Here is an 18,620-nt window from a genome sequence, read left to right as displayed (position 1 = left end):
ATTGCTTTGGGTTTTCTCTCGCTCGTTCGAGGCCTGTTGTGTTGGTTTAGCTTTTCCATAGCTACTCCAAACTTTGGTCTGAACGCTTGAGGGCTTGGGTGATTTTGGGACATAGGCCGACGATTCGAATTTCGAAGAAATTTTGATCGGCTCCCATTCACCCCCCCTCTGGTCGCCGACTTCGGTCCCACACATGGCCAAAAGTGAGGCTGTACATCTAAAGGCTAGTATTATGGGCAAGGGAGAGTCATCAGATCAGGTGCGTTCTGCAAAAGAATGGAAACACCTATGGAGTATTAAAGCTCCGCCCAAGATGAAAATTGTTTTGTGGCGGTTTGCACATAATTGCCTCCCAACTGGACAAAAGCTTAGAATCAGAAACATCCCAGCTTATGATCTCTGTTATCATTGTGGGTGAGATGAAACCGTGGAACATGCCTTTCTCACATGTCAATATGTCATGTAAATTTGGAAGGAGTTAAAGAAAAGATGTGATTTCAGAAGATTGCCCAAACCATTTGGATCCCCCAGACAGTGGATTTTTGAAACTTTGGCTAATTGTTCGGATAGAGAGGCCACTATCATTGTCATATCCTTTTGGCATATTTGGGAAGCTAGAAATGCTGTCCGAAATGGTGAAAATGAAGTGCATCCACACTGTATAGTTGAAAAAATACTTGCATACGTGGATATGGTGCTGCTGCATATGTACGAACCTGTCCTTCCCAACAGGTGTGATTTCCTCAAGCCTAAACATTGGGATCCACCGCCGGTAGGATGGGTTATGATGAATGTAGATGCAGCTTTGTTCCCAAAAACTAATCGAATGGGTTTGGGCATTATGTGCAGAAATCACAAAGGGGAGTTTCTGGCAGCGTGCAGACAAGGTTTTGATAAGATCACAAATCCTGAATTAGCGGAGGCTATTGTTTCCAGGCAGGCAATTCTCTTCGCTTCTAGGCTCCCATATAAGTAGGTTATAATTGCAACAGATTGTCTCTCTTTGATTAAGAAGCTCCGGTCAAAAGCCATCGACCGATCTTTTACGGGAAATATCACTCAAGATATCAACAAAGCTGCAAGTGCCTCATCAGTTATTTTCTCTTTTATTTATGTAAACAGATGGTGTAATGATGTAGCTCATGTACTTACTAAATCTGCCAATCAGCTCTCTCAATCTGTATGGCTCTATGTACCACCAGAGTTTCTCTGGTCTTCCCCTGTACCGACCAATTCAATTAATGAATGTTACCCTTTACTCAAAAAAAACAAAACTCAACCTCCCCGCGTCCCGTTCGCACCACGGCAGCGGCCTTTCCTTGGACCTCGCTGCCCCTGGAAGGCCGTGTTTGGATAAAACAACAAAAATTTTTGCACAAAAAGACGAATGCATGCATGAAGTACTAAACGAAGTTTATTTGTAAAACCTTTTTAGGAATGGGTGTAACTTTTCGAGACGAATCTAATGAGCCAAGTTTCATCATGGTTGGCTACAGTGATGCTACAGTAACCGCGCTCAATCATCCTCTAATCGTACGGTCAAATGCCTCATTAGCTAGAGCACCTGCTACAGTATCACAGTTGTGGAGGTAATTTTGTAATTAGACTTTATTTAATACTACTAATTAGTGGTCAAAACTTCATTTCTCTCTCATCAAAATTTTTCTACCCTCCAACCAAACATGGCCGAACCTCCTCTCTTCTCTCCTATATAAACCTCCCCCACCTCCACCTCCTCCTCCTCTCCCCTCCCGTTCCCCAATTCGAAATCGAATCGAGTCGGTCGTGCGTGCGTGCGCGAGCGATTCGCCCGCACAACTCCCCCCGCTCCTCTCCTCACCCCACCCCGCCGCCGCCAGCTCGCCCCCTAGGGTTCCGCCGCGATGTCTCTCCGGCCGAGCGAGCGGGAGCAGATGCGGAAGGGCAACTACAAGCAGTCGGTGGACGCGGACGAGAGCCGCCGCCGCCGCGAGAATCAGATGGTGGACATCCGCAAGGCCAAGCGCGAGGAGAGCCTCCAGAAGAGGCGCCACGTCGGGTTCCCCGCCTCCGCCGCCGGCGCCGCGCCGGCGGGACACTCCTCGGCGCTCCAGCAGAAGGTTCGGCGCCTCACCCCCCCTCTCTCGCTCGATGTTCCGATCTGATCCGCCCGCCCGCTCGTTAGGGTTTGGGTGCCGGGGTGGTCTCGATCTGACGGCTTCGGATCTGATTTCTCTCTCCTTGTCTGCGTGTGCAGCTCGAGGGCTTGCCGGCGTTGGTGCAGGCGGTGCTCTCCAACGACCCCAACGTGCAGCTGGAGGCCACCACGCAGTTCAGGAAGCTGCTCTCCATCGGTGAGATTCGGATCTTATGTGTCGCTGTTAGCGTTTCTAGAGTATATTTTTGCTAGATAAAGTTTAGGGCGAGATTTGGGCGATAGGGTTTGGTCAGTTCTAAGTGTTCGAGTGGGAGGGTTTGATACTTGTTACAAGCGTTTGTGGGTCTTAGTTTACTGTGTTACTGAAAAAATTCAGTTACTGCCCCCTTTTCCTTACTTTTTTAGGTTTATATTTATTATTCAATGATGACTGTAAAAAAGGAAGTTATACTCTAAAAACAGTTTATTTTTATGAATTGTGCTGTTTTTCCTGTAGTGCTCCAGTGAGCTTCTGGGTCACTGGGATAATTGTTTCCCCATCCATGTATACTCTGTTTCAGTAGTTATAGATCCTAGATAGACTAAATTACAACTTGGAATTCATATTTTTTTATTTGATGTGGTGCATGACACTTGTTAATGCCTATGGAACTTTATGTGCAAGTTGTGAAGTGGTCATTTGTTGACTGAACTTTCTTCTATTTCTGTAGAGCGTAGTCCTCCAATTGAAGAGGTTATCAGCACAGGAGTGGTGCCTCGGTTTATTGAGTTCCTCACACGTGAGGACCATCCCCAACTCCAGGTCTGGGAAAAATGTCACTGATCAATCATATTGTTTACTTTATTTGCTCATCAGTGGCAAGTTTGATATATAAAATCTTAATTTTTTTCCTGGCTGCAGTTTGAGGCTGCTTGGGCGCTCACCAACATTGCATCTGGCACATCAGAGAATACCAAAGTGGTGGTTGAGAGTGGTGCTGTGCCCATCTTTGTCAAGCTCCTCAACTCCCACAGTGAGGATGTCCGCGAGCAGGCATGAACAGAATTTGCAGAGCTATTATCTCCTTTCTGTCCGGGACTTATATGGGCTGATGCTTATGTTGCCTTCTTTTTTATTTGTTTGTCAGGCTGTATGGGCTCTAGGGAATGTTGCTGGTGACTCCCCAAAGTGCCGTGATCTTGTGCTTGGCCACGGTGGGTTGTTCCCTTTGCTGCAGCAGCTTAATGAGCATGCCAAACTCTCGATGCTCAGGAATGCCACATGGACTCTATCCAACTTCTGCCGTGGGAAACCACAACCGAACTTCGAACAGGTTTCCATCTGGGATGGTTCTTTTTGTTCTGTTGGCCAAAGTATATTTGAATGATCTTGTTTTATTGTTTGTGCTTGAGCAGGTCAAACCAGCTCTGTCAGCACTGCAGCGCCTCATCCATTCTCAGGATGAAGAGGTCCTAACTGATGCCTGCTGGGCTCTCTCATACCTCTCCGATGGAACTAATGACAAGATTCAAGCTGTGATCGAATCTGGCGTGTTTCCTCGCCTTGTAGAACTTCTGATGTAAGTGCAATTAGTTACTTTAGCCTATAACATTCTATTGAACATGACAGATGATTGAAGCTGAACTCTTTTTTCCCTTAAAATAAAAAAGGCACCCTTCGGCCTCGGTACTCATTCCAGCTCTGCGCACTGTGGGCAACATTGTAACTGGGGATGATTTGCAGACTCAGGTATGCCTCCTTTTACATCCTGCTGTTGCTATGTGAATTGAACCAGAGTACGTGTTGTCACCCACACTAATTAAATCTATCTACCTCAGTGCCTTGTATTCCTTTATTTGCTAATTATTAACTATATATGTAGCTGCAATACTGTTGTACAAGGTCCAGTTTGAAAGATTCTTTTGTCCTGGGTAGTATTGTAAATATTAAACATGTTTGGTCATTGTGCCCATAATGGGTCCATGCATGTGGCAGACAGGAGGCTGCGTCAGCCTAGGACTGTCATGCTAGTTTGTTCCGTTTGATCTACAATTTCAAATTAATATTTTTTATTGGCCAGATATCATATCTAGTAGTCAGATATTGTCAGAGTAAAACTTGTATAAAGGTGTAATCATATCATTGGTAACTAGAAATAAACAAGTATTATATTTTGTCCATTCATCTCTGGTATTATCAGTTTCACAGTCTCCTGAGTCTACCTCTCCGCCCCTCTTTCTTTGATCATAGCACCCCCTATCCACTTTGCCATGGCTCTAGTCTAAGAAGTTACCTAGTGCCACCCACATGCCATAATTATCAATTTTGTTGATGTTAACTAAGTTGTTATTAATTAATTACAAATCATTTATTTAAAATTTTAGTTCATTTGAGATGAGAGTAGTCAATTAGTTGACATTGTTTTCTGTTGTAATACAAATGGACTTTAAAGTAAATGCCTAGTCTTGCTATCAGTTTCCATTTTAATTAATAATTAAATTAGTAGCTGGTGCCATTTAGGCCTTGATGATGATAAATTCTTAGTTAGCTGTTCTTGTTGATTGTCAGCCTCTATTAATGATAACTTGCAATTTATTGAACTATACAATATTAGGGTACTGTACTGTGATATTGACATTCCATTTCCCACCAATCCTGAGATCTTTTTATGTTTCTGTATTTATCGTGAATGTTTCTCCTTCCTGCAGTGTGTCATCGATCACCAAGCGCTTCCATGCCTTCTGAACCTCTTGACTACCAACCACAAGAAAAGCATCAAGAAAGAAGCATGCTGGACCATCTCAAACATCACAGCTGGTAACAGGGAACAGATTCAGGTTTGTATGCGTTGGAGCTTTGTTGATAAATTAAATATTTACAATTCTGCAAAATGTTCCATTCCTTGTTGGTTTGTGTTCTAAAATACCATCATCCTGTTGTAGGCTGTCATCAATGCGAACATAATTGCACCTCTGGTGCATCTTCTGCAAACTGCTGAATTTGACATCAAGAAAGAGGCCGCCTGGGCAATTTCAAATGCCACTTCTGGTGGCACACATGACCAGATTAAGTATGGAAACATTACTTTTTTATGTATCTTAACGTGCTGTGTTATTTCTAGTAGTTTTTTCCTTTTTCTAGAAAGCTTTCTGATAACATTGGCAACTCTATGAAATGTAGGTACCTTGTTGCCCAGGGTTGCATCAAGCCACTCTGTGATCTGCTTGTTTGCCCAGACCCCAGAATTGTCACAGTTTGCTTGGAAGGTCTTGAGAACATCTTGAAGGTTGGGGAAGCAGAGAAGAACCTTGGGGCAGGTGATGTGAACGTGTATGCACAGATGATTGATGATGCTGAGGGCCTGGACAAGATTGAGAACCTTCAGAGCCATGACAACACGGAGATATATGAGAAGGCAGTCAAGATGCTCGAATCCTACTGGTTAGAGGAGGAAGATGATGCCATGCCCTCAGGTGACAATCCTCAGAATGGCTTCAACTTCGGGAACCAGCCTTCTGTTCCATCGGGTGGATTCAACTTTGGCTGAAGGTACTCTTCAGCAATTTTAGCATTTTTGGTTTTGTGCGTTGCATGGGATATGGTTGTGTATATTGCATTTTCTGACGTGATATTGTACATGCAGATCCCCATTTGGAACGACGACTGTGCCATTGTACCTTGGCTGGGGCTAAGTCGGAGGTGCGGTTTGGGGTGGTCGTGTTGTCCAAGTCATGGTATGGTCCCATTGGTCTGGTCTCAGGGAGTCGGCAAAGTCAGTCCCAGTCAGCAGGGTCAGTCGGGCTGCATCGCCGGTGGTGCAGCTTGGTCATTGGTCAGTATTCAAGGTCAGCCGGTTGGATCATTTGGGCTCTGGCTCCCACCACCACCTGTGGTGGGAGCATGGAGAGTCCCAGGTGTTGTCGGGAGTCGGGTTTTGCCTCCTATATAGCATGAATGAGTTATATTGTTTTACCTGTTTGAGGTAGAAAGAACCTTGAAAGATAGGGAATGTGTCCAGTTTTTTCTCAAAGCGTTCCTGTGCTGTATAACTTGTTGCATGAGTATTGGCACAGCTTATAAAACATGAATGTCAAATGGGTTTTGGGAGTCCCATTTGGCTCTCTCGAGTCTATTCATTGGTTTATTGTACGTTCTACGGGTTCTTGTATGGTCCACAGGTTTGTCGTGTCATGTTGTCTTTGTAGTCACAGTTGTCTGAAAGTTTCTCCATGCTCGTCTAGGATAGTAGAATCCGTGTCATGTCTTCAGGAAGGAAGTTTCTGGTTCCGAGTAATCTGTGACATTGGTTCCAAGTTTTATGGTGGAACCTGATTATCTTGTCGTTGTATTATGATGACATGAACCTTCAGACTTTTTGTAGCAAATGAATGGAAGAAGATAAAAGGGGAGCTTAGTCCATACATGTTTCTTGGTGTTTTGCCATTACAATCTGCTTTTGTATACTTACATTCTGTGCAATTCTGTGATGCGATTGATGCTGCCTTGCTGTACTTTGTTAAGGGCCAAGGGAAAAGTGATGATTGCATCTCATCTGTATCCAATCATGGTACCTGCCGCAGCTCCTCAATGATTGCGAAGCCTGTGGGAGGCGAACGGTTGGATGTTGCGGATTGAAGCGGTTTTGTTGCTTGACTTGGGTTTTCTACTCGTTTTCTTGTGAGAAGGTGGCTCTTGGATGGCTTAAATAGACAGGCTCCATTTCGCTTTTGTCAGATGCCTCAACCGCCAACCAGCTCATAAATGTTGTGATTTTTGAATAGCCTGTGCCTGAGCGCAGGTTAGGGCCGACAGGTGTTCCTGAAATTTTTGTGAAGTATTCTCTATTTTAACCTAGAAAGTGTTGTGAATTCTGAAGAGGTACCATTTTCTAAAGACGTACCCAAGCATGGGGAGACCAGTAGCAACTCCTCTGTAGTACTGTCCTCTTACTGACGTGTGGTTCTAGGCTCACGCGTTAGTGACTCAACTGCACTGCAGTACTGTCCTCTTACTGACGTGTGGGGCTAGGCTCACGCGTTAGTGACTCAACTGCAGAGAAATCCTCCCGGCTCAAATGAGAAGGTACATCATGTCTGGCAGGCCATTTTAGTCGGATCATCTATGGCACGGTCTCTCACCATTGATGACGTGATCTGTTTTATTTCAAAAAAAATGACGTGATCTGTTCCAGTGAGCAATTTCACAATTGAAGTGAAAACCAATTGAGGGAATCTAGCGCTGGCACAATGATAGGGAGGCAGTGGCTGTGTGCTCCCCTTTTGTCCCACCTTTCCATTGTTGTTCCCTCCCTTTTGTTCCAGGCCTGCTTGCATTTGTTTTCCCTTTACAAGGTTGGTGCGAGGCCTGACTGCAAAAGTAAGCTTGATGTACTTGCTGAATGCATAATCTCTTTTGGTCCCTTGAGGCAATGGATGCCGTGTTGGTCCATGAAGGATGCCCCATAAAGGTAGTGACAAAACGATGCGGTGGTTGCCATTTTCACCTTTGTTGGCCATGCGTGCTGCTGCCCTCTTCTAGCAGTATCTTGACAAGTGTCAAGTGTGATTGTATCAGTATATTTCCATTGTAGGAATATATCCTAATCTATGTATTTGACACAAAATCTAGCAAGGTGCAGGGTGAAGCTCAGAACAAGGCCCTTCTATCAGTGATTTTTTTTTTCAGTTGGGTCTGCAGTTGATATGGCGCTTAGCACCTTGTCTCCCTTTATTTTCTGGGTGTAAAAGAATCTATCCCTTTTTTTGGTCCAAAAAAACATCTGCATCCCTTGTTATCAGCTGTCCCTGCCTCACAAAGCAACCCATCACGCATGCGCCCCGGCTGGACCTGCTCCGCTCCCAAATTCTCTCCCTCTCTTGAGATCCCTGTTCGATCGTCTGACACCTTTCTCCCCCTCCTTTCTTCGAACATGTTGGTGGTTCATTCATGCATCCTGCAGCTGCCCTTAAGCTTGAGCTGGTCGCCTATTAATACTAGTACTTGCGTCCCTTTTCTTTGGGTTTCATGTATGCGTGCCAATATCTTTCAAAAAAAAAATGTATGCGTGTCAACCGGCGTAGGTCGAATTTGTTATCTAGACGTGTATGGTGTCCTTATTGTTTAATAAGCATGTGCAGAGCAATGATTTGGAAATGCGCCATTTTCCCATCCCGTGGAAGGAAGCAAGTCATCATTTTTTTTTCTTGACAGTAAACGATTTAACTTCACATGATCTGTCAATTAGATTTGTACTGCCTGGGCTTGATGGTGTGGCCGGGGGTTGAGTGACGTGGAAACCTGTCACATGGAAGTCATTCTGCTCTTTGGAAGTGGAACTTTGGCAGGTAATCCTTGAGGCACTCTGATCCTGCAACAGTACAATCGTACCGTACGCATAGTGATCCTGCCGGCTCCGGGGGACGACTGTGAAGCCAAGCGATCGGATAAGGTCAATATGAAAGGAATTATCATAAGCTTGCCATGTCACGTTAGTAAATCTGCTAATATAATAGTCAATTATGACAAGGGAGAAGAAGTTTCACGAGATAAGAGAGAAGTGTGATAACACTCTCACTGAGACTGATTTAATGATACGGACAGATCAAGCTTAAGCAACATGTCTCATCAGGTCTACTCAAACCGTTGGAGTCATTCCACCAAACTTGCCTAGCAAAACGAAGTCAGAAAAATTTACAGCAACAGTGACTACGGGGATAGGGATAGGTCGATGTACTAGTAGCGGATAAGGGTAGCCTGCGATCGGAGATGATGAGAAATTGAGAAGAGTAGCTCTATCTCTAGGAGAGCCTAGGATCACCTGCCCGGCTGCCCCCGAGTGGGGCCCACGGGCGGCCCTATCTATTCTATCTCCCTGTCTCTTAAGACGTTGTTGGCGTGGCTTCCTTCCACACTCCTGTTGCGGCTGCGGCTGCCGCTGGACTCGTCGCGCCTCTCCTCCACCTCCCTCCTTTCCCCACCTCCCTCTCCAGACAGCTCACGTACTACCCAAGAAACAGAGCAAGGCCATCTCGGCAAGATCAATCCAGGATCGGAGTTCAGAGATGATGGATGCTGCCGAGCACAACGTGCGCGCTCCCTCTCGTCACGATCAATTCTACCTTCTGCTTCTTCTGCTCGAAAAGGAACGATCTTTCACGGTCCTCTTGGTTGATTTCTCCTTCCTCGGTTGGTTGCTTGCTTGGCTCCTTGCAGGTGATCGGGATCGCGGCGGAGCCCGGGAGGCCCTGCTGCGTCGAGTGCCGCACCACCGCGACGCCCATGTGGCGCGGCGGGCCGACGGGGCCCAGGGTGAGCTCATCTCTCTCTCTCTCTCTCTCTCTCTCCTCCTCTCTCTCTCTCTCTCTCTCTCTCCCTCCCTCTCTCTCCCTCTCTCTCTCTCCCTCTCCCTCTCTCTCTCCCTCCCTCTCTCCCTCTCTCTCTCTCTCTCTCCCTCTCTCTCTCTCCTCTCTCTCTCTCTCTCTCTCTCTCCTCTCTCTCTCTCTCTCTCTCTCCCTCTCTCCCTCTCTCCCTCTCCCTCTCCCTCTCCCTCTCCCTCTCCCTCTCCCCCCCCCCTACCGAGTGATCCGACCTCATCGTCCTCTCTCTTCTTTCTTGCTCTGTCTGGAGATGATCGGAGCTCTCGATCATAGCACAGCGCGTCACTGCTCACGATCACCGCTGGGATGATCGCTTGATCACGTCTTGTCCGCCTCTTCTCCATATAGATCGCACAGTAAGGGGATGATCATCACATTGGAGAGATTGATGATCTAGGTACTTAGTAATTTGGATTAGCTAGGGATATGGATGTGATGATGATACTAGTCATGATTGTTCCAATCATGGTGTGATTAGAGCGAGCCTAACTAGCCGCCCTTGCATGAGAAGTTGAGAATCTTTAGCCACTTTGATTCCTTTTGGGTGGTTAGGTGAGCTGTTCCTCGCAACAGTGCTAACCTCCAACCCCAATCCCCAAGTGTGAACGCTTAAAAAATGTTGGGAGGGCCAAGCCAGCTCTCTGGTACTCTCCTACTACTAGCTCCTAATCTCAAATTTTTATTGCTCCGGTCAATAGTTTAGGGGGGTATCCTTATCTCCATCACAGTTGTTCCTATCCAGTAACAGCACCAAGCAATCAATCAGCAGGAAACAATCTAGAATCAAGCTATGAAATGATCTTATCCTTAGTTTGTAGTTCTGGAGTTAAGCAATCTTCTTGCATTTGATTGCAGTCGCTTTGCAATGCGTGCGGGATCCGGTACAGGAAGAAGAGGAGGCAAGAGCTAGGTCTTGACAACAACAGGAAACCACAACAAAACCAGCAGCCGCCGCAACAGCCACAACATCAAGATCACAGTCATGCACCGAGTGCAGTCAGTGACAACAAAAGTAGCGGCCTGCAAGTGGTGAAGAAACGGAGGGTCCTGATGGGAGTGGAGGAGGCCGCAATCCTGCTCATGGCCTTGTCCTCCTCATCCAGGTCCACACTGCTACATGGCTAGGATCTCAACACCACCCAAAGGCTGCTGCTCAATGTGTACATACAAACCTGATACAGGACACAAAGCACAACACGGGCCACCCAATGGTTTCCAAGCCAACCATGTAACTTTCTCGGATTATCAGGCTGGAAGGCTTCTTTCGGGATGAAGCTGATGTTGAAAGGGCTGGATTTGTTTTTTGGATTCATCCACCTCTTGTGCAGTAGTAGATCTCTGATCTCCTTGTGTAGTAGTTTCTGTTCGATTCTGAAAGCGAAGGTGACTTGGGGAAGACAGGTTTGCCCTACATGCTAAGATGGTGGTCCTTGTCTGTGTTGTTGATAGGCTCCTTAATTGTGATTAGCAGAGAGGCCCCTTTGCCTCATTCTCATGTCTCCATTTTTTTTCTTTTGTTAAATCCACATTGTATGTGTTTTATCACCCTTGATTAATTCCTATGTATGTTCTTTGTTACCCCTTGATTGAGGATGGGTAATCAAAAGCAGGCATCGCCCTTCTTCATGTGTAATAAAAGGTCAAGTGAATAAAAATGGTCTATTTGTTTCATTTCAATTACAGTAAAGTAAATTTTCTGTGCCTGTATGCGGCACTCAGTCTTCTGATAATAAAAGAACAAAAGTTTTTGTATCTTAGGCGAGCATAGAGATTACAAAATATATTTGCAATATTCAATGACTGCAGAGGCAATATAAATCATACAGCTCATGGAGGATAGGAAGGTAATCAGGTACAAGCAAACAGCCCTGTGGAATTACATTTGTCACGCCAAATTCGATACCTTCATAATTGATTAGACAAACTCAGCATATATACAGCAATTCGGCAAAATAAAAGCAATTCACAGTGTCATTTTATTTGGATCCTAGTGCAACTGTTGTTAGTTCAGACAACTGCTGCCTCTCCGCTACCTATGGTAGTCTGCCTCCTGCATACATCAAGACTGCTACGACAGCTAATCATCGCAGAAGTCTTTCTCGGAAAAATAAACATATGGATAACCTTTCGGGATGTTGAAACTCCCCAAATATATCATGCACGCAAAGTTTGCTAACATTTGAAGAGGATGTGTAAAAACTCACTCCACCTGTCCAGCTCCAGCTAGCTCAGCTTCCTCATCACCATCAAGCTCCTGCTCTACTCCTTTCACCTGCCAAGTAGTATGATAAATTTCTTTCAAAAAAAAAAGTAGGATGATAAATTAGCATGATAGAAGCGTTGATGACTGCCATTCAGAAAACGCATGGATCAAAGGATAATGATAATATCCCTCTAAGAAAAACAGACCATAAGGAACAACTGCAATAGCAACTGATTTCCTGAACATTACCACATAACAAGCATTAATAGGAAACATTTTTTTTAAGCGAGCCACAAGCATTAAAGAGCGGCAGAAGGAACAGGATAAGCCACATCATGTTACCTCAGGTACATAGTGCATAAGCATGTTTTCTATCCCAGACTTCAATGTGACCGATGAACTTGGACAGCCACTGCAGGCACCTTGCATTTTAAGCTTAACTATTCCTGTTTCTCTGAAAGGATAGTATCCTAGTGAGACTAAGGAGTCCAAATTCTCAATATCAGAAGACTGAGCAGGAAGGAGAGAAAGACTCACGGATCAAATCCTCGGTATTCAATGTCACCACCATCATCTTGAACAGCTGGCCGAATGCGAGTCTCCAACAATTCCTTTATCATGGCAACTATTTCTGAATCATCCTAGCAGGAAAAAGAGTGTAGGATAGATTCAGCATCACAAGCCAATATAACAAAATGTTTTCAGTGCTAGGTACCATCTTGGTATAATCAGAGGATTCAGGTTTAAAAATGTTTATCTAGGTAGTAGTACAGCTCGATTATAGATTATTACTAAGATTAGATTCCAAGGTAATGTAGTGCAAAGAGCACATACAGGCAGATGTCTTATCATCTCTCTATACCTTATCATTACAGGTCACAGCTTCAAATTAGTTGATGAGAAGAACAATTTTATTTCTATCAACTGGTGATAAAAGATTGAATCAACAGATTCAAAATGAAGCATTTAAGAGATTTCCACTGGCACACTAAGTCATATGATTATCATAATTGCATTTTATTCCTACCTGTAGGTGACAGGCACAAATACAGGACTCAATCAACACATCCAAAATGAAGCAGATCTAAGCAATTTCATTCATAGAAGAAATGGAATTCCATTTTATTCCACTCCTAATCTATTTTTTTGTTACCATGTATGAATCGTACATAGTTTTGTAGATATATTGTTACCATTGAATATGATATGCATGGGCATCCCTACCATATTTTTCCTAAACTCAGTACAGTACTTCACATATTACATGCCAACATGCTGCCAATAGATAGCCCATTTTCCCCATATATTGATCAGAAGTTAGCACATCCAAAAATTATGCCAATAGACATTCCCTCTTATGACATACAGTATATTGTTTCAGGGTCTCGTGATAATAAATATCATATCAGACAGGGAAGTTCAGAAGATAGGACAAGACAATGCAGGACCAAATGTCTACAGAAGGTAATTAAGATACCTCATGAATTGCTGTGTCCATAGCAGCTGCAGCATTTGAGTCTAGAAAAAGTGGTTGCCCAGATGAGTAAAAATCCATTATCGCAGCAAAAACCTCAGGTTTAAGGTAATCCCAAGAAGTTTTTTCTGATTTTGTAACAGTTACAAAATCAGATCCAAAGAATACCCTGGTTACACCTGCATATAGATTCCAATGCTGCGTCAAAAGAATTTAACATTTCACTAAAAGCTATGACACTCAAATATTTCCATTGATGTGTTATCTTGAAAGAGAACCCAATATTTCTTGCTGAACTAAGAATCGGTAGCTCAATTTCCCTGACTGAATCTTAAAATGCAATTACAACTACATCTATTGCTTCGGGGCTGACTTTCTTGTTGTTTGCCACGTTTTTAATACCTAACCCATCCCAATGCTAATATTAATACTAGTCTTTGTCCAACGACTTGGGCATAATATGGAAATACCCCCACCCCCCACATATGTTTCACCAAAGTTTGGTAAATCAGGCCACCCAGTTTGCCTTCTTTTTCACATAGTTTATAAGGTGAAATAGATGGATGGTAAAATTGTAAAGCACTTAGCTTTTCACTAAATTTCTCAATGGAATCTATGAGAAACAGAAGGGTTTAAGATGGTAAGCTTTAAAGTTGCCATTTTAATAACATATATTTGCATCTCTTCTTCATCTATGATTCACAAGGATTTTGTTGGAGGTAAACTTAATCTCAACAGCTAATGATACAACAAAATAAACTAAAAGGGAAAATTAAGAACTGATCAAACAGAAGGAAAGCATATTGCTTATGCATAGAAACTGTCATTAGCACTAATGCATGTCCCTATAAACTGAAAGTTCTTTCAAGAAACTGACAGATGTCAACAATAGGCCATTTAAGAATAACTGAATATAAACTTTGTAGAACTACAAGATAATGAAAGGTGCAAACGGAAATAGAAATTAGTCAAAAAGGTAACTAGGGAAAGAGGTGTAGTGTACCATCGATCGCAAACAGTGCCTTAGCCAAAGGGGATGTCATCGCGGTCCGAGCATTTGGGAAATCAGAGCTCCCGACCTCCATAACTGGCTTTCCGGGATAGAACATGAGCGACTGTGGGTTTGGAGTGGATTGTGTCTGGATGAACATGGTCCTCTTCTGCCCTCCTGCACATGACACAATTTTCATTCTTCACAATAAAGAACATAAAGCACACGACCAATTACCAGAAGGAACAATATATACGGAAGCAAACGTTTCATGCCTGCATCACAAGAACAAGATCACAGACAAATCTGAGCTCATCAGAGCTCAACTCTAACGCACAGACCATGGACGTGAAAGATCATAGAGCCATGCTAATTTCTACATCAATCGACTGAAATGGGCATCTTTTAAGCAATGAGCGACGTGACCGCAACAAAAGTCGGATGAAGAAACACACCCTAGCCTAAACCAATTAGATAGCCCAACCTTACGAGCCGTAAATACCGTGGCTTTACGCTAAACAACGAAGATGCTTCGCGAGAGCAAACCCTAACCTCCGAATCGATCCCATGGAGAGGAGGCGGGGTTCCTGGGCGCTGGGCGCGCGAAAGGCGGCGTCTTCAGGCGGTCGAGGGGGCCGGACGCCGCTGAGGAGAGGAACCGGGGCGTGGCGCGCCGCCACGGCTGCGTCGCCGGCGGCGCTGGAGCCCTCCTCTGGAGCTGGGACGCGAGCGCGAGAAGCCTCCGCCTCGCCATGGCCATCTCGTTGATGCGTGGCGTTGTGCTCTCCTGCTCGTCTTCCTCCTCCTTTAGGTCGGCTGGTCTAATGGGCCTCAAGCTTTGGGCATTTCTGGGCCAGGCTAGAGACTCGCACAGCCCAGAAGCACCACCAGCCCAGCGGGTGAGCTCTTTTGTTTATGGCGGTTGAGCTTGAGCAGTGAGCTCCTTTGTTTTTGTATTTTTTTTCATCAAAAGCTGGAACCTACTTCGTTTTTTGAACGCACAAAATTTTTATATCAGTTAGTATTGTAAAAGGTGGTCGATAAAGTAAAGAAATGCCTTTTCCCGTTCCATTTTATTTTGACATAAAAGATGTTGTCGGGGGATTTCTCTAGCCGGGTGGCGGATTGCACCCGCCTAATCCTAAGTATAGGATGAGCTTGGAGCAGGCCCGTATCTAAGCACGTGCGGACCGTGCGACCGCACAGGGCCCCCGAATTTGAAGGGCCCCAAAAATATTATATATATATATTAGATATAGTCATGTAAATACTTTAATTTAGTTAATTATTGATTCAATTTGTAGCAAAATATAGCCCAAATTGCTCCTAAAAGATAAATCATTATAGGCGTATCACTTATCACTTCCTTTTACATGGGTGCTACTCGGGGTCAGGTGTGTGATCTCGAGTGGACCTATCACAGCACCACAACCTCTCCAGGATTCCATATTTTGAACTTAAAATCGGCCTAATAAACTAGGCCCCTCAATGCTTTGTTGCTAAAACAAACTTTTTTTGGAAATTTTTTTTTTGCTCAAGCAATAACAATTGTTACAGCAATAAAAGAAATTATTCCAGAAAAAAAAATAGTTATTAGACCTTTTGTGATGATTTAACTGTCAGTCACACGTGTGACTTCTAACATTTGTGCTTTCACACAGCACATCGCGCTTATCGCGCTTGCCGACTGCTATCACTTGGTATTCACGATCCTGCACTAGGCCACTAGGGCCCAGTCCATTGTTTCGCACAGGGCCCTCGAATTTGCCGGTACAGCCCTGGCTTGGAGGCAGTCAAAGAGTGCTCGATCTAGAGGCGAATGGATGCGAGAAGCACACAAGGATTTAAAGTGGTTCGGGCCGCCGGAGCGTAATACTCTACATCCACTGTGTGTTGTATTGCCTGTCCCCCGAGTGTGCTCTCTAAGCCCGAGAGGGAGGATATGTTCAGAGTGTTCTGAGAGTTGTGACTCTGTTGTCTTGGTTTTGTGGACTTGAATCCCCTTTTTCTACCGTGCGTGCTCTCCCTTTTATAAGCCCAAGGGAAGCAGTACACTGAGCGGGACCCCGACAGGTGGGCCCGGCGATGTATTATAAACTACACTTTGGCCTTCAATGCCTCAGATCCGGAAATCTTATCGTCGGCTTCCGTGCGTAGCTTCTGACCAGGGATGGTCTTGAGCTGTCCTGTCGGAGTAGAGTCTAGCCTCTGCAGTCGCGCGTTGAGGTCATGATGAAGCGCCGAACTACTGACTCAGTCTGTTGTAGCAGCGTGCACTGCTGCTTCAGTTAGTAGCTGGTTATCATGACTCGTCGCCCATGCGCGCGGCGCTGAGACACTGCTGCGTGCCTCGATAACAGACGAGCCGCCTTGGAAACATGTGGGCTTACCGTGTTGTCATGTCACGCCTGTCCAACCCGTGAGTGGGCATCCGATGCCCTGCTCTGACAGCGCACGCCTCAACCACCATCATTTAATGCGGCAGGAGGGTTGGCTTCAGGCGGAAGACTCGCGCCTGTGGGACATGTGGCGGCACCGGACCCAGGGGTCGGCAGCCGCGCCCACAGGGGGGCGTGGCGGCTCCGGACCCTTGCCCGAGCGGGAAGCGGAGGTCCGCGCTTGTAGGACACGTGGCGGCACCGGACCCGGGGGTCGGCGGCCGCGCCCACAGGGGCACGTGGCGGCTCCGGACCCCTGCCCACAGCGGAGGTCCCGAGGCTTGCGCCTGGCTGGCTTGATGACTCAGGCCCAGATCCGGCCCGCGGAGGTTCGTGACCTGTCCGCGGGGGTCCGGGCCCGTGGTCCGTGGTTGCCGCTCCTGAGCGCCTTCGTCCTTGTCTTGTAGGAGAGGGTACCCCTATCTGAGTGTACCGACAGATGTGTTCATCGCACCAATTTTGTACTCAATGAGACCAAATAACTATGATTTTGTGTCTTGATGAATGTATTGACATTTAGCACAAATATGGAAACTCTTACACACTTCGAACATTTCCATTATATAGGTCTACATTCAGCGGTATATATATTTGCACATCTTATTTTATCTTTTACCTTGTAAAAGTGTATTTTTTCACATAAACCAAATTACACCAAATGATATAGTCAATGAATGTGCTTTCATCATTGTGGCATTGTGGGATAGGAGATATGAGGTAGGGAGCATAAAATGTTATATCTATATATGAAAATTAATAAAGTTTGACATAATTTGTAGAAATATATATGGAGAATAGGGCTCCTGTATCACATTTAATGTTATGCGCCATATAATTTTGAATAGATTGAGTCTTATCATCTGTTTGATAGACTGTAGAATATAGAGATAGTATTGTCTAGATTTATATTTTTTATTATTCATATTTGTTTATTCCATAAAATGAAGATAATTTTTCTTGTATAATACTTTTTTGGTTTGACTTTATTGTATATTATTGTACTATATACAACTAAATATTTACTTTGTTTTTGCTACACTTTGAATGCAAACATTTTAACATCTTTTGCCTAGTACACTGAGGCCCCGTTTGGCACGGCTCAGGCCAGCTCCGGCTCCCGCACTGATCAAGTACTGTAGACCACTGTTCACTGGAGCGGAGAAGCCAATCATTCGTGGCTTTGGCGGCTTCAAACCCCCCCCCCCCCCCCCCCCCCGCGTTGGCTGTAGCAAGGAGCCGGAGCCCTTTTTTCATCGCTACAGTGGAGCACAGTGCTTATTACTGTAGCAAGAAGCCGGAGCCCGTCCGGAGAGAGCCGTGCCAAAGAGGCCCTAACTGTATCTCTAGAACGTATGAATTGGAAATAGATTTTTGTGGCAATCCTAGTGTGCACATAGTAGTCTAATAGGAAGAAAAATTGTAATGATGGCCATCAAATCAAGCTCTGAAAATATATACGGATCAATTGAGAAGGATAAGCACAAGGAATTTTTTCACGGGGCATTTTGCTCAAAAAATATTTTTGAAGGTTTTATTAAGTACTCCAGAGTTTCATAGGAATTACAGAGGCACATTTCTGTGCCAAAGCTCTATAGTGTTTTTCCATGTAAATCGGCACGTTACGTTAATAAGGTTAACAAACATACTCTTCCTATGCATTGATTGTCAATGATCTAGTACATGGCATTCTTTTGGAACTGCGAGAGAACTTTCTCTCCTACGTAGTAATTGCATCGTTTTTCTACAAAAGAACTAGAACAGTTCTCATGGAAAACAGGATCATATAGTTGAAAATTTTACGAATGGCCTTATCAAAAATCTCTACGAAATCACGTGAAGTGTGTGTGAAGAACGGTGCGCTCCACTCCACGGCCCTTGTATTCAGTGACGATGAATATAAGAAGGAAAAAAAAATGGGGCCAGCCACGTCGGTGTATACATCACACACATGGCAAATGGTCAAAAATGGGCTTGGCTGCCCGGCCCTGCCTGGGTGGAGGCTGAAAGTCTCCTTCAGATCT

At 44.8% G+C, this 18,620-nt stretch overlaps 3 protein-coding genes across 3 annotated transcripts; 2 read left to right on the top strand and 1 right to left on the bottom strand.

The window, feature by feature from the left end:
• The first annotated feature begins 1,735 nt into the window (after nt 1-1,735).
• On the top strand, nt 1,736-6,538 carry LOC120697487 (importin subunit alpha-1b). Its single transcript, XM_039980742.1, has 11 exons — nt 1,736-2,099; nt 2,237-2,333; nt 2,848-2,939; nt 3,039-3,170; nt 3,265-3,450; nt 3,533-3,696; nt 3,788-3,866; nt 4,826-4,954; nt 5,060-5,187; nt 5,298-5,666; nt 5,761-6,538. The coding sequence occupies exons 1-10, from the start codon at nt 1,884-1,886 to the stop codon at nt 5,662-5,664; spliced, it is 1,590 nt and encodes a 529-aa protein (XP_039836676.1). The 5' UTR covers nt 1,736-1,883; the 3' UTR covers nt 5,665-5,666; nt 5,761-6,538.
• A 2,363-nt stretch (nt 6,539-8,901) lies between these two features.
• LOC120697486 (GATA transcription factor 23-like) lies at nt 8,902-11,164 on the top strand. The gene is made up of 3 exons (XM_039980741.1): nt 8,902-9,202; nt 9,330-9,425; nt 10,349-11,164. The coding sequence occupies exons 1-3, from the start codon at nt 9,179-9,181 to the stop codon at nt 10,616-10,618; spliced, it is 390 nt and encodes a 129-aa protein (XP_039836675.1). The 5' UTR covers nt 8,902-9,178; the 3' UTR covers nt 10,619-11,164.
• Nucleotides 11,011-14,946, bottom strand: LOC120697485 (nifU-like protein 4, mitochondrial). The gene is made up of 6 exons (XM_039980740.1): nt 14,714-14,946; nt 14,174-14,338; nt 13,174-13,349; nt 12,234-12,337; nt 12,039-12,150; nt 11,011-11,765 (listed from the first exon to the last, which is right to left on the bottom strand). The coding sequence occupies exons 1-6, from the start codon at nt 14,919-14,921 to the stop codon at nt 11,694-11,696; spliced, it is 837 nt and encodes a 278-aa protein (XP_039836674.1). The 5' UTR covers nt 14,922-14,946; the 3' UTR covers nt 11,011-11,693.
• Nucleotides 14,947-18,620: the final 3,674 nt, after the last annotated feature.

This window comes from Panicum virgatum, chromosome 3K (genome assembly GCF_016808335.1).
Source record: "Panicum virgatum strain AP13 chromosome 3K, P.virgatum_v5, whole genome shotgun sequence".
NCBI classification, from domain to species: domain Eukaryota; kingdom Viridiplantae; phylum Streptophyta; class Magnoliopsida; order Poales; family Poaceae; genus Panicum; species Panicum virgatum.
The sequence above is the reverse complement of the archived record's forward strand: the minus strand, read 5'-3'. Positions and strand labels throughout refer to the sequence as shown.

Excerpts from the sequence above, each read along its gene's own strand:
- LOC120697487 (XM_039980742.1), top strand. The coding sequence starts at position 1,884 with ATGTCTCTCCGGCCGAGCGAGCGGGAGCAGATGCGGAAGGGCAACTAC. Across the intron at positions 2,100-2,236 it reads CCTCGGCGCTCCAGCAGAAG|CTCGAGGGCTTGCCGGCGTT; the intron begins GTTCGGCGCCTC and ends CTGCGTGTGCAG. Across the intron at positions 5,188-5,297 it reads GGCACACATGACCAGATTAA|GTACCTTGTTGCCCAGGGTT; the intron begins GTATGGAAACAT and ends TATGAAATGTAG.
- LOC120697486 (XM_039980741.1), top strand. The coding sequence starts at position 9,179 with ATGATGGATGCTGCCGAGCACAAC. Across the intron at positions 9,203-9,329 it reads TGGATGCTGCCGAGCACAAC|GTGATCGGGATCGCGGCGGA; the intron begins GTGCGCGCTCCC and ends GGCTCCTTGCAG. Across the intron at positions 9,426-10,348 it reads GCGGGCCGACGGGGCCCAGG|TCGCTTTGCAATGCGTGCGG; the intron begins GTGAGCTCATCT and ends ATTTGATTGCAG.
- LOC120697485 (XM_039980740.1), bottom strand. The coding sequence starts at position 14,921 with ATGGCCATGGCGAGGCGGAGGCTTCTCGCGCTCGCGTCCCAGCTCCAG. Across the intron at positions 12,338-13,173 it reads TGGACACAGCAATTCATGAG|GATGATTCAGAAATAGTTGC; the intron begins GTATCTTAATTA and ends TTTTCCTGCTAG. Across the intron at positions 12,151-12,233 it reads GAATACCGAGGATTTGATCC|AGAAACAGGAATAGTTAAGC; the intron begins GTGAGTCTTTCT and ends CTATCCTTTCAG.